This window comes from Zingiber officinale, chromosome 4A, assembly GCF_018446385.1.
Source record: "Zingiber officinale cultivar Zhangliang chromosome 4A, Zo_v1.1, whole genome shotgun sequence".
Classification (NCBI taxonomy): domain Eukaryota; kingdom Viridiplantae; phylum Streptophyta; class Magnoliopsida; order Zingiberales; family Zingiberaceae; genus Zingiber; species Zingiber officinale.
Window position 1 is genome coordinate 3,728,355 of NC_055992.1, and position 15,532 is coordinate 3,743,886.

The 15,532-nt window shown below is 34.4% G+C and overlaps 1 protein-coding gene across 2 annotated transcripts; it reads left to right on the forward strand.

The window, feature by feature from the left end:
- Positions 1 to 274: 274 nt before the first annotated feature.
- On the forward strand, positions 275 to 14,399 carry LOC121969321 (probable ATP-dependent DNA helicase CHR12). 2 transcript variants are annotated; one of them, XM_042519346.1, is made up of 12 exons: positions 275 to 743; positions 2,204 to 2,357; positions 3,176 to 3,240; positions 4,773 to 4,967; positions 5,102 to 5,251; positions 5,493 to 5,879; positions 8,143 to 8,402; positions 8,487 to 8,705; positions 10,366 to 10,573; positions 10,649 to 10,802; positions 13,000 to 13,599; positions 13,708 to 14,399. In XM_042519346.1, the coding sequence occupies exons 1-12, from the start codon at positions 486 to 488 to the stop codon at positions 14,358 to 14,360; spliced, it is 3,303 nt and encodes a 1,100-aa protein (XP_042375280.1). In that variant the 5' UTR covers positions 275 to 485; the 3' UTR covers positions 14,361 to 14,399. The 2 variants fall into 2 exon arrangements, with proteins under 2 accessions (XP_042375280.1, XP_042375281.1); XM_042519347.1 differs by lacking the exons at positions 275 to 743; positions 2,204 to 2,357; positions 3,176 to 3,240 and having other exon boundaries at positions 4,777 to 4,967; positions 5,507 to 5,879.
- The last annotated feature ends 1,133 nt before the right edge of the window (positions 14,400 to 15,532 follow it).

The window sequence follows — 15,532 nt, forward strand, 5'->3', positions numbered from 1 at the left end:
TATTTTTCTAAAATCACGGACAAACCGGACGGTTTTTCAGGCCGTCCGGTTTTCCTGGGACGGTTTACTCGGCCGAATCGCCGGCTCAGTTTTGTCTGTGACCTAGTTCATGATCCACTGGGAGGACCTTTCGGGTTAGATCGCTTCGGGTCCGATGCCCGAATCCGTATCTCATCTTTCGAAGAAGAGATTTATTTTTTATTTTTTTATTTAAAAAATAATATTACAGAAAAAGGGAAAACAAAAAGGGAAAACAAAAAGGGAAAAAAAACAAAGGAGCGAGCGAGCGAGTTCGATCGGTAAGAAACTCGGGACGAAGGAGAGCGAGGCGGAAAGCAAACCGAGCGCGAGATCATAATAAATTTTAAAGATTTGCCGGAGGAGGAGAAATAGCGCGCTGTGATTCGTTGAGATTTGTTTTTTGAATTCGACGGCCGCGCCGAATCGGGAGCAGCGGTGATTCGCTGAAGCCTCCCTCCGCCTCCATGGCGGCTTCGGTTGATAAACTGCAGCCTCCTTCGGGCTGCCGCGTCGAGGAGACCAAGACCCTCATCGCGTCCCTCAATCTCCTATCCCGCAACCTCCCCCTGCCGCCCGACGTACTCCGAGCCGTATCCTCAATCTACCATGCGGATTCTTCTGTACCTCCATCCAGGGAGGCCCAGTTGGAAAAGGAGAGTGCTCCGGCTCCGGAAGACGAGGTGGACAACGCGGACGGCGGCACTCCTTCATCTGGCGAAGAGGTCGTCTGGAAATCCTCGTTATATCGCTTGATTCTTATAGAAAATTATGGTTTTGATAGCAATGAACTTCTTTTTCGTTTTTGTTTGCTGCTCGACAAGAACTTATTTTGGAAAAAAAATCATCTTTTACAGAGTTGCTACGTTTTTGAGCATACATTTCTTAGATCTTTGGTACATGAAGTCACATGATCGTGAGTCAAAACTTAGATTATCATCCTTATAGAGGAATGCTCGCCAAAATATGAGAACAGACGGACCATGTATTTAGGGTGCATGTGTGATTTTTTTTGGGTTGAACAACTGATGTTCTGATGCACGTACATCAACGTTTCTAATTGTTAAAAGTGAGATGTGCGAGTATGTGGACATAAAAGATTAACATGTGAAAGTATAGCATTCGGTTCGAACTTTGTCTCGGATTGCATTAACTAGATTTTTAGTTTTGATTGTCTTGATTCTAAATGATGTTTTTGTCCTAATTCTTACGTGCAAAAATGTGCACGACATATCTGTTAAACGACATGATTTCTATTGACATAACATATGGTGGCTACGATAGGATATCATTTGCCGTTTTATATTTTCCATAAATGCTTTATAGGGAACTAGAGAAGTTTGTATAGTTCTGTGATCAGCGAACCAGGTCACAAACTTACCAATCTTGAAAAGGAATGGAAAACTTTGTATAGGTAAAGGTGCTTGCTAAACTGATGGTGTCCAATTTTATTTCTTATTTTATTAGTCATAAATGAAGTTGTCCTTCGTATCATAAGATAAGAAAAATGCTACATGCATAGTTAAATTAGAAGTGTGAAGGAAGTTGGACTCCATTACGAAGAAAGTAGATTCTAGCCTTCATTATTTCTATTCAATATAAGAAGTCGATATATTCAATATAGACTGTTGGCATACTGTGGTCATCATTTCCAGTTTATATGTTCATTAAAGTGGTCATGAACTTGACATATTCAAGTCTAAATCACTTTCCAAGATTCAATCTGCTGATGCTCTTTTGGCAACTCCAACCCATGTATTGAAAATTTCTCAAATATATAATGCAAGTTTAGAAGGTGGATATGAGTAGGAAAACTCAACTGGAAATGAGTGATATCCATTTACAAAATAAGTGAAAGTTAATTCAGATATTACAAGCAATTATGTTTCATTATAATAGTATCATCCTCATTAAAATAGTTGGCATCCAAATCCAACTTGAACATATATTGAGAAGGGAGTCTATGACTCAAAGTAAAAAGCACACCCTATATATTTGGTTCATCCTCCCTCGAGAGAACTTCTAGTCTTCTTCAAAATCCATTTTCCTTCATAATACTTGTGATAATTTTTCTGTTGCCCAGTACTGACAATTTGTATAGTTGCCCTCTCTTTTTGGAGAATATATACTTCCTCATTGAATCCTTTGATTAAAAACAATGTACACTTTATACATTTCTTTACAGATTCCTGCAGATTCAACTAGTGGAACATTGATTTCAGAGCTAGAAGATGCATTATTGAAGCAGAAACTAAGTCATATGTCTTCTTCAGCATTGAGAGAAACACAAGAAAGTCGCTTTAATAGTTTAATTCAACATCGCCTTACAGAACTTGAAGGTAATTTGATTTTCCTACCATGTTTACCTTTGGGCAAAGCAACTAATTCAAGTTCATTGTCTTTTCTTGAGAATTTTGTATAAAAATTATGTTTTTGGTAGGTAAGATACGTTCTAAAATGTTGATGTCATGCTACATTCAACAGTCTTATATTATCTCTTTTTTTTTTCCTTTGAAAAAAAAAATATTGCAATGTTTTTATCACCAGAGGTCTATATAGAAAATTATGACTCTACATCAAGGATCAAAGGTTTTGTCATCTCTCTTATCTAATAATAACAAGGAAATATTTTAATCTTCAAATACTTGGAAAGAGAAACCACCAAGTCACACTCTTTACTATCTATTTTCTCGATGGAGAACACAGTTTGATGACAGTAATAAAGATGACTTTTGTCTATAGGAAAGGCTGATAATTTTTTTTTTTTTTTTGCAAGCAAATACTTCTTGTTTCTTATTGCTGCTGTAATGAGAATTTTGTAGAGGAAAAGGACACACTCATACTAAAAGGTTTTGATCTTTGTGGGATAGACACTACTGCAAACTTTTAATTTAAAAGAAAAATATACAAATCTATTAATCTTAACCAGCATGATTGTATGATAGACTTGGTTGTGACACCTATTACTTTGTTATTTATGATTCTTCGGCTTAAGAAATATTGAAATTTCTGTTTATTCAACCTTTTAGTAATTTGGTTCTATATTTTAAACATGACATTTTAGTTGCCTAATAACTAGGACATATCCATGATGTCAAAGAAACAACCACATGCCTTCTCTTTTATCAACAAATATATTTTTTCTTTGGTTTTTCAGAGTTACCAGTGACCATGGGGGAAGACCTACAAATGAAGTGTTTGCTTGAGCTTTATGGCTTAAAGGTAACAACAAAACCTTATCACTTATCAGTAATTCTGAGTGTGAAAAAATTTTTCTCTTTCAAAATGAGTTGTCTTTATTTTTTATTCATTTTGTTATGCACTCATGTCCCAGATTGTCTCCTAATTGTTGTTTGATGCACATATTGTGTTTCTCTTTTGTGACTTTCCATGGAAAAAATGGAATTTAATTTTAAGCTTTGATAATTTATGATGAGGGATTTTTTGCATATTTACTCGAGTTTGCATGTACACTTACAATAAAAGAGCCAATTAATCATTATTTCTCAATGAATTAATAAATAAGAAATTATAGGCTTGTTATAAGAAAGTCAACCATCTTCATGTAATAGACACATTCCTCCATCTTATTGTTGATGGTCGTGATCAGATTTAGTTCTTGAGAGTATTCAAAATATCCTTGAGTTTTAATAAACCATGAAATTATACATTGGCCTTTTAGATCATTGGAAAATTTTATCAGTGGGCCTTTTTTTCTTTCTTTTTTAGTTTTTTTGTATTTGTAAATTTGATTAAAATGCTATGATGGATGTGAGAGATTATTAGAAAAGATGTAATAAAAATTCTTGATAACTTTTATCAAGGACCAATTGGGCATAGCTCTAATAAAGGATGATTTTAGTGTGAACAGATTAAGATTATAGACATCTTTAAAGATAACTAGTAGATTGTATCATTGCATAGTTAGATAAGCTAAATCAATTAAAAATTTGAAGGCATGAGGGATACAAGGAGCGGCTATAGAAAAATCTAACTACAGGGAGCGGCTAAAGAAAAATCTAACTAATGTAACTAAAATGGTTTAAGAGATTTGAATATTATTAATGATGTAATGCTACATTGAGTTCAATGGAAGTAGATGATCCATGTGGTTAATCCCAAATAGTTGTAAGACGGGCTTAATCATAGCGATGATGATGATGGTGTGGTATTTGGAAATTGTAAACACATATTTCATTGCTTTCTAGTGATGACTGTGCCAATTGCATGAGTTGGTATGGCTGGTACTTGGATTACTGCAGCATTTGGTTACCCATGCCAATTGTTTTGTTGTTTGTACCAAATAATTGATCTAATATTTATTTTAAACAAGTATGGTAGATTAAGATCTCTCTTTTAGACAATTTAACTAGAACTTGTTCAATCTGACATATAATCTTTTTTTCCCTGGTCCGTTAGCTGGGGAATTTGCATTCTCAAAAGTCATGTTGATTTATTGCTAGTGAATGTAAAGGTTTAAATATGTAATAGCTGATATGAATCTACCCATTTGAACTTCTCAAAGTTAATACATTAATTATGAAGTCTGAGTTGCTTGTGTCAAGTGTCTCCCTGTATTTTTTCTTGTTCTGATGACTTCTATAGGGGACTTACAGATATGAATTATTCATTGTTGTTACCGGTTATTCATTGTTGTTACTGGTCACTGTTACTAGAATCTATAATAGTGAGTTGATATTAACTGTTATAACTAAACATCCTCATGGTCAATATTTCTTTCGTCTCTTTGGCAGTTAGTAGAATTGCAGAGGAAAGTGCGTTCTGATGTCTGTGCAGAATACTGGTTGAATGAGAAATGTGCACACCCTGACAAACAATTGTTTGATTGGGGAATGATGAGATTAAGATATCCTTTTAGCATGTATGGTATTGGTGACAGTTTTCGAATTGAAGCTGATGATCGTCACAGGAAGAAAAGATACACAGAGGTTATATTCACAATTAGTAAATTTTAGATTTTTTTTTTTCAGTTTTAATGGTCAAATGCAATTAGTTGGAGATTGCCTATTGTTAGACACAGAAGAGTGACTAAATTTTCTCCCATTAAAAATTTTCACTCCAGAGGATGTCGAGGTTGGAAGAGGATGAAAAAAACCAGGCAGATATCAGGAAGAGGAAATTTTTTGCTGAAATTCTTAATTCTGCCCGTGAATTTCAGTTACAAGCACAAGCTATTCTCAAAAGAAGAAAGCAACGAAATGATGGAATTCAGGTCCAAATAACTATTTCTCTGTTTTTGAACTTCTCAGTGGATGAAACCTGTTGTTCCAATTCTAAGCTGGTTTTTCTAAGAATCTATTACTTAGTACAATTCATGCAATGAACTTATAATTAAACACCCTTCTTCTATTCCTAGAGAGATTCTAGAAACTTCCACAAAAATACTTCTATATTCATTTTTCTTCTTTTTGTTTTTCTACTTATTTTTTAAATTGCATTATGAGCGTATTTAGGCATGGCATGCTAGGCAAAGGCAACGTGCCACACGTGCAGAGAAATTGAGGTTCCAAGCACTGAAAGCTGATGATCAAGAAGCATACATGAAGATGGTGGAAGAAAGCAAAAATGAACGCTTGACGATGCTTTTGTCGAAGACCAATGAACTTCTTGTGTGTCTTGGAGCTGCAGTACAGCGGCAGAAGGACGCAGATGGCAATGAAGCAGCCAAAGACTCAGAATCTGAAAAGAATTCTGTCTCTAATTGTGAAACTCCAGGGGAGTTGTCTTTAGATGATGACAATGATTTTATTGATGCTGATTCCGGTCAATTTGAAAAAGCAAACGATTTGCTCGAAGGACAGCGCCAATATAATTCTGCTGTTCATTCAATACAGGAAAAGGTATATTATAAGAAGTCATATCCCATATTCAACTTTCTTTGTTTTTGTTTATCAAAAGATACAAGTTGATTTGTGATCAGATGGCTTCTAGGATCAGCTCATTATCACTGATCATGCTGCTTACATTTATAGAACTACAGTACTGGCCTTGTTGGTTAAAAAAAGTTATGAGAGTTCCTTACGCTTAAGTTTGTAAGTCCAACAGAAAGTGTTACAACTTTAAAAGATACTTCTGAGTCTCTGGCATGACATCTTCTGATACTAGAATTTTTTTTTAACTGGAATCCATCTAACAATACGAATTTTCTATGTTAGTACATCTCAATGGCTAATACGCTACATTTAACTATACTTTTTGATCTACATATGCTAGTTATAAACCAAACTCCTCTGGGTCGCTGTAACATAATCAAGTGTATTATGAAACATGTTATCTCCTCTCGTGTTGCTGCTTACATGATAACACTGCTGCTTAATGCAATAAAACTTTCATATGATAGTTAGAAGTTTGCTTTGTTGCTTCAGTCGCTACTTTGTTATGAAGTTGAATTTTGAATTTAGCATGTTTTTAATTTCCTGAGGCATGGAACTAAACAGAGGGTGCTTCACGTGTGTTTCATACAGTATATAGAATTGTGTTATTAGCAAAGCATGGTTGTGGAATAGAGTTGAAAGAACTTCTGGTTGTTGTCATTCCCTGATATTTGATGGAACATGGTCGTTGAAATTAATATTGGTATCTTCCAAAAATTAGGCATTGGTCCTTCCAAAAAGTAGCTGTTGGTCAATTGGATGGGTAGATTTGCTTGGATTAAATTGATAAAAAAAAACTATACATATTCCTGTGTTATGCTAGTAAATAATTATTATTGTGATTAATAGGCTGAGCTGAACTTGATATATTATCAGAATTGATATGCCTATTATTATTGCTAGTGAAAGAATAATATAGTTAGTTAAATAATCCATATAAATTACAAATATTATAAATAGAATTGATATGGTATTACAATTAATATTTATTTAGTATTAATGAATCATGCTCCACTTAGACGACCAATAAATGCTCCAGTTAGGCGATGTGAAACTATGATAAACATGCATATCAAACGAGGAAGAGGAAGACCAAAAAAGACTTGGTTAGCAATAATAAAACAAGATAAAATTTATTTAAATATAGATGATGATATAATAGGAGATAGAGCTCAATAGCGTAAAAGGATTCATACAGCCGATCCCACCTAGTGGGAAAAGGTTTGGTTGTTGTTGTTGTTGTTAATATTAATGAAATAATAAATTAATAATACTAAAAATATCAATATTTATTACTCTACGTTAATTTACAAATGATTAATTTAATTGATGGTGTTATTATTTTCAATATCAATCAATTAGATAACTTAATTAGTCTTCTAATTTTTAATTATTTCAACACTAACAATGATACAGCTATTTACAATATTAATCAAAATATTAGTAATATCGATATGACTAATTAATATAGAGATTTGAGGAATGAAATAAAATTGGGGTTTATGGTGGTAGACAAAGGGGAGAATGTGCCATTATATTAAACTGGTGGCCTTCTCTAGGGGATTGAAGAAAAGAAATCTTAATCTTTAGAGACCATACTTCGATAAAAGTTGAGAAAATTTCTATTGTTATTATTTAGAGACAATCATGACATGATATACATAGGACTTGCTATAACATTCTATAACCAAGACACCTAGTTTCAGATTGAACCCGCAAGATACATAATTAACAACTTAAATCATCCAATAACTCTAACACAAATATTTATAGTCACTTTTTATTTAGGTGTCAAAAAAAAAAAAAAGGGAACATAACTTAGTGATTCCAATATAAATGAATTGGTAGAACAAGAGGGATGAATGATCAATGGGTAGGTTAGGTCAATAGTTGGAGGTATAGTTTGTTGTCATTCTTCCATATATCCATGGGTAGAGCTAAAGATACAACAGTTAAACAAGGTGATACAATTTAAAGGTAAAATGGGGAAAAATTACTAACAAATGAAAGGTATCTGATGGCTCTTGATTGACTAATAATGATGCCCTCAATGGAGTTCATTGGCCAGGGAATTATATTTAGATAACCTTTACTAATGGTTTCTTATTACTTCCTGATACTCAAATTAGTAATTTAGCGCTGTATTACTTTTAATTTTATGAACAATTCACCCCCTCTAATTGTGCATTTCTGCCATTGGAATGTTAGAAATCATGTTTGGATTCTGCAGGTAACAGAACAACCAACACTACTTCAAGGTGGGGAGCTGAGACCTTATCAGATAGAAGGACTTCAATGGATGCTTTCGCTGTTTAACAATAATTTGAATGGTATTTTGGCTGATGAAATGGGTCTTGGAAAGACAATCCAGACCATTGCACTCATTGCATATTTGATGGAAAACAAGGGTGTCACTGGCCCACATTTGATTATAGCTCCAAAGGCAGTATTACCTAATTGGATTAATGAATTTTCAGCATGGGTGCCCAGGTGGATAGTGTAGCAATAAATTGTTCTAACATGAATATATGGTTTTTTTACTGACAACATGGTCAACTTTTTATTTGTCTCCAGTGTCACAGCAGTACTGTATGATGGGCGGCTAGATGAAAGGAAAGCAACGAGGGAAGAATATTCTGGAGAAGGAAAATTTAACGTGATGATCACACACTATGATCTGATAATGAGAGATAAAGCTTTTCTAAAGAAAATTCACTGGTACTACATGATAGTTGATGAAGGGCACCGCTTGAAAAACCATGAGTGTGCTCTTGCCAGGACGCTTGTGTCTGGGTATGCTCTCCAGTTGTAATTTCATTATGTGGCCTAGGTTCTAACATACACTGTTGCTCAAGATAGTTTTATGGTAAAGTTAGATTTTTTTTATTACTAATAAATCACTGAAGAAACATAGTTATATCGAAATAAAGTGCTTCCACTTAGATCTTAATGTTCTGACATACACTGTATTTGCTCAACATAGGTATATGGCAAAAGTAGATTTTTTTTTATTACTAATAACTCGCTGAAGAAACTGTTGATGTGCAACTTTTGATCTCAGGGCAAGGTACTGAATACGTGTTGATAGTAGGTAATGGTAAAGCATCTATGCAAGATGGTATTTTATCTGCCATACAGATGGGAAGAACAATATTAGGTTGGAAAATATCCATTTTTTTCATTGTTGTTTTTATTAGGAAAACTAGGTGAGAAAAGTGACTAAGTGAGAGCTGGAAGATCTCCTTTCTCTTCTTTTCTGCTTCTTTAGCCCCATTTTTCTTGTTGCCTGATAAAGGCGAAATGCATCTTCAATTCATAGTGGAGCTTTTATGCCCCCCAATGAGTGCGGATTAGTTCTGGGATGACTAGTCCATGTATTGTTTGCTGCTACACAGTCCTACAGTGGAGGAGTTGTGATTCATGTGGTCGATATAATTATGCCAAAATTTGGAAGTCTTTTCACTAGTTCCCTACATTTCATGGTTAATAGATCTTGAGTTAATATAATTGTATGCATAAAGCATTGGTAGATGTGGAATGAAACATCTGATGGTTACTTGTTAATTCTGTAAACCTGCTAAGCACACATTTAGAAGGGGTTTTCTACCCTGTTGTGGGTAGTTTATCTCATGGTTTGAAAATTTTTCAGTTCCATTCAGCATGAATGTAACATCTCGTTGTGCCCATGGATCAAAACCGAAATGAGACTAGCAGTCTAGCACTACTGATAGATCCTTCACAAACTCTATAGCTCGCAGTTGCTCGCTGTCTATTCGCTACCTGCTGTTGTTGCTTCACTTCTCTGCCACAGGCTGCATCTAATGAGTGTGAAGGATTGCCACTGTTGCTCTGCTCCTTTCTAAAACATAGAATAATTAATCCACAGCCCATTATATATTAACTTGTAAACACAAAACCCATTAACCAATTAAACTTATTCTTAGCCCTATCACTCAAAATGAGATCTTTACTCAGGCAAGCGAGGACATACTGGTTCACGACATCAGATGTAAGCCTTCTCTTCTTCTTCCTCTTATATATATATATATTTTTCTCCTGCTTCTCCTTCTCATCGATTCCACTCCTCATCAGTGCCACCAACACCATGTCTCAACATGTCAGCACAACACCTATACAATCTCATTCAGTTGGAGATCGAAACTCTAACCTCGAACCAAATTTTAGACTTTGGATTTAACATTGTTTGGTACCATTTTGAGTGTTTTTTTTTAAATAATAGAAATTTGATCTCTTCAAAATATTTTATTTTCTGAGTTTGGTTTGCTTGTAGATAGTTTTTCTTATGTATAAATTTATCTTTGAAGTGATTGAAATACATTCATGATGAAACTCCAGATTATTTCCAGTGTAATTTAAAATTTTAAGTTTCATTTCTTATCAGCTAATCATCTCTCTATAATGTCCTATTTGATGGAGGGTTCTTTTATTTCAGATATCGTATCCGCCGGAGACTCCTTTTGACTGGTACTCCAATACAGAATAGTTTACAGGAGTTGTGGGCATTGCTTAACTTTCTTCTACCGAGTATATTCAATTCAGTACAAAATTTTGAGGAATGGTTTAATGCACCATTTATGGATAAATGTGAACTTTCCCTTACAGATGAGGAAGAGTTGCTGATCATTCGCCGTTTGCATCAGGTGAGTAACCACTATATTATTTCTATTTGGTATCTTCTTCATACTATTAACTATAACACAATTTTGAAATCTCAGGTTATAAGGCCATTTTTACTAAGAAGGAAGAAAAATGAGGTGGAAAAGTATCTCCCAGGGAAAACACAAGTCATTCTAAAATGTGATTTGTCTGCATGGCAGAAAGCATATTATCTGCAAGTCACTGATCTTGGAAGGGTTGGACTTGAATCTGGTGAGTCAGGCTTGATACATACATTCTTCTGATGACATTTTCTAATAATTCTTCACCTTCTAATGTACAGGTAATTGTAATATAATTTTGATGACTTCTGGCTTCTGTCTTTGTAAATTCCAGATTGGAATTTGTGTGAATGCAAATTATAAATAAAAAACTCGAATTATTGATATTTAAACCATAAAATGAAGCTTTTGAACTTTGCAAGGATATGTTTGCAGTGTCTCAAGATTTTGTTTTCCCAACTACATCTGGCAACAATCTGGAACCTTTTTTTCATATGAACTCTATTTAGGACAATTGGCCATTGATTTAGTACAGATAAACAATTTATTTATATAATTTAACAAGGATGTTACAGATTTTTTTTAGCTTTGGTGATTAAAACTTATGGTAAGCTGAAAAATCTTAGATTTTTGTAATGCAACATCAAATGAGATTAAAGAAAAACAAAAGGGAGATAAAAATGTTGGACTCGGTAATATCTAATTGAATCTTGAAAAAAGGTCAACTTCACAAGATCAGTATTTTGTTTGGTTAACTAAATTATTCAATAAAATTTTAAGAAAGTTTCATATGATTAGAATGATATTAAGATTTAATTAGTTGAATAAATTATTGAGGATTAAGTGGAAGAGTCACACCTTGGAATTTTAGGAAAGTATTGCTGTAGCAAAAGGTGGTTACGCTTACCCCATACACCCCTCACAACCCATCCTCAGGTTATGTGAAGGGTGGTAAATCACGGGTTAGCTTATAGCCGACCACCAAGTGGCTAGGGGGTGGGGGGTTTTTCCCTAAGGGTATGCGGCCACCGGGAATTGATCCCTTATTCCATTATAGTAATTTTGTCACCCTCTAGTAGGCATCCCGTGGGGACTAATTGTTACAAGAATAAGAGGTAACATTTGTTTTGGGGGGGGGGGGGGGGGGGGTTGTTTGGGTTCTGACAATGGATGTAGTTTTATGTCCTCCAGATCAATTATAGATAATAAGTATTTAATAAGACAAGTAATAGAAAAATATTGATAATATATGAATGATTTGCTCATAAATTTTATCAACTTAAAAGAAAAGAGAGAGGAAGGAAATATAATTATTATCATTAGTGTTATTGATAATGCAATAAATTATTTTTCTGTAGTTGTAGGTTTATATATGTATCAGTTTATGTTTCGGTATTATGCTTATTGATGAGTCTAGATGGAACAAACTTCAAGCTTGAATTTTTGAGAGACTTTAGGAAAGTGTGTTTCATGCTTATGGGTCACTAGCAAAACATTATACATGGTCTGATAACATACCTAACCCGAAACATGTAACAGAGACAAAATCCGAAAGTAACATGAGATGGCCCAAATAGATAAGTGGGCGGACATGAATTAATCTATTTATCAAGAAAATTTGTTTTAAATAATAATATTTTTTATGTGATTTATATTCAATTCTTTAGATGGATTAGATAATTTTACACTATAAAATTCTGTTTTAATAAATATATAATTATTTTATATAGTTTTTTAGTTACTTGAATGACACGACTTGTTTATGACATGATTAGCACAACACGACATAAATTGCAACCCTTACCCGTGGATAAGGAAAATTGTGAGGGACACAGATGAGGTAGGGAAAAAAAGTTAAGGAAAATTTTCGATTTGGAGTTTTAGTCAGTAACAAGGGTGGAGTTAATGTCTGTCAATAAGGAAAAAATTTGTCACATCCAGATTTGGGTCAATATTGAGAACAAAATTGACAGGGACTGAGAAGAAGACTTGCAAGTTGAAGCCATTTTCCTCTCTTCATGTTATGGTGTATAATCTTCCTCTTCCTCCAAGCCATCATCAACAATGAGGGGGTGTTGACAGTGATTGCCCCCATAGACGAGAGTAGTAAAAGGTTAATTAACTTATTATCTGTTTCATTCAGTTTTAAATGGAATTAGATTGTTAATTTTTTTAATAAAGATGAAATACAAAACTAGACGTTTTGTCATAGATCATGAATAACTGTTCCTTTAATCATATTATGCTATTACATAAGGTATTACTGAATCTAATATATTTTATGATATAAAATACTGCCTTGATCGTTTAGGTTTGGTTTTCTACTCTTCTCTGATATGTTGTGTATTTGACCTCCATTTGCTATGCAGTAATTATCCTTTGCTACATTTTTCATCCACTATTTGCAGGAATCAAGTCAAAATCTCTTCAGAACTTATCAATGCAATTGAGGAAGTGCTGCAATCATCCATACCTCTTTGTGGGGGACTATAATATGTGGCAAAAAGAACAAATTGTTAGAGCATCAGGAAAATTTGAGTTGCTTGATCGATTACTTCCGAAACTGCAGAGAGCTGGTCACCGAGTGTTGTTGTTTTCCCAGATGACAAGGCTTATTGATATTCTAGAGATCTACTTGCAGTTATATGACTTCAAGTACCTCAGGCTTGATGGCTCTACAAAAACTGAAGAACGAGGGAAATTCCTCAAACAATTCAATGCTCCAGATTCTCCATATTTCATGTTTCTGTTGAGCACTAGAGCTGGTGGTCTTGGGCTGAACTTGCAAACTGCTGATACTGTCATAATTTTTGACAGTGATTGGAACCCTCAGATGGACCAGCAAGCAGAAGATCGAGCCCACCGTATTGGACAAAAGAAGGAGGTGCGAGTCTTTGTTTTGATTAGTGTTGGATCAATTGAAGAGGAAATATTGGAACGTGCAAAGCAGAAGATGGGCATAGATGCTAAGGTTATCCAGGCAGGATTATTCAATACAACCTCCACTGGTCTGTTCTCCTTGCACTGTGTTAGGAACTCATATATCAATCTTTATTAATGATCATCTCTCTCAATTGAATTTTAACACTCCTGATTATTATTTTTGCATTGTGCAGCACAAGACAGGCGACAGATGCTGCAGGAAATAATGCAGAGAGGTACAAGTTCACTTGGGACAGATGTGCCTAGTGAGAGAGAAATAAACCGTCTTGCGGCTCGAACTGAGGAGGAGTTTTGGTTGTTTGAGAGGATGGATGAAGAGAGAAGGCGGAAGGAAAGATACAGGTCAAGGCTGATGGAGGAAAATGAGGTGCCTGATTGGGTATTTCACAACACTAACAATGACAAAGCCAAATTGCAACTAGGTCAGGGTACACAAGGCAGCAGTGAAATCATTGGAAAGCGATCTCGCAAGGAAGTGGTATATGTTGATCTACTGAGTGATGTTCAATGGATGAAGGCTGTAGAAGCTGGAGAAGATGCATCAAAAATATCTTCTAGAAGGAAGAGGAAAGAACACCCTTCTGATGCATGTGAGTCTGTATCTAACAATGTGGACCAAGAAAGTTTGTCTGAGCAAAAGAATATTGGCAGATCTATATTTGACGATGATATCAGTAATGATTCACCGATCGTGTGCAAGTCTGATCTATTTCACAACAAAGATGAAGGTGAAAGTGATGCCAGCAGTTTTCCTGACAATTTTACTTGGAGAACCCACAAGAGAAAACGGTCAACCCATGGCATATGTAGTGGGCCTAAGATATGAAAGCGTCAAACATGATCCGTAATTTAGTTGCAATTGTCTGGCAGCAGTCAAAAAAATATATTAATCAAAGGTGGGTGCTAACTTGCTCATATTGCAAATTATTAACATTTATATTGATGATGGTGAAAGGACATGATTTTTTTTTAATTATTTTTCCTTGTTTTGATAATGATTCATCTCTGGCCCAAGATTTGTTCATTTACCTGCATCTGTTTGTGTAGTTTGTATTGTTAGTTATCTACACAGAAACAGAAAGTAAGTTTTTCTTCTTTTAAAGGGAGAGATATATGGAAAAAGGTTGGCCATGATTGTCATGTCTTCCTTGTGATCTGTAAGCTAAGTGGATGTTGTTCTTAGTCATAAACAACTAAAAGCTAGGGGTTAGCTATAAACTTGTGTGCTGTTATCATTGATACTTCTGTATCTGTTCTTTCTCTTGTTGATTTCATGGTTAAATCTTCTGGTTTGTCCTATCAGCAATGACACAACACTTGTATCTTTTCAAATGCAGCTAAGGATGCACAAATGCATGGTGTTTTTTCAGCCTGTCAAATTGTTGCTTGCAGTTGCTGAAGAAGCAGTCATGAGCAAATCCTGCCAAAATACATGGTGCAAGAACACACAAGTTGTGTTTTCTTGCCTTCATTGGTTTTTTTAGCTGGGTTCAGAATTATCTTCTCTACATATATGCAATTATCAAGATCGAACCTGAGAAATGAACAAGCATGTGATCTTCATTTGTCAAATGGTGTCTATTGTTTTTGATCTATTCATATGTGCCAAGCTTATCATGAGAGGTCTGGATCAGTCATTTTGTTTTGATCAGACAACTTGCTTGCAAAGCATTTTTTTTGTTGGACCTTTTGTTTTTCATATTTAAATTTGTTGCATATTAATACTAATAGAGGGACTGAATTCAAGTAAGTATTTTGAAATTGGAAAAGAAACATAAAATCTTACATTTTATTAGTTATTTGTTGCATTTTTTATATAAAATTTGACTTATGAATTGAAGAACTAAATTATTTATTTTTAATATTTTATTTTTAAGAATTTTATAATTAATCTATAAATAAATTTATAGAATAATATTTGTTTCTAAATGATAAATAATAGTTCGTTTTTTATGTTTGTTTTGCAAAGTTTGCTTGATTAATTAGTTTGCAAGAATA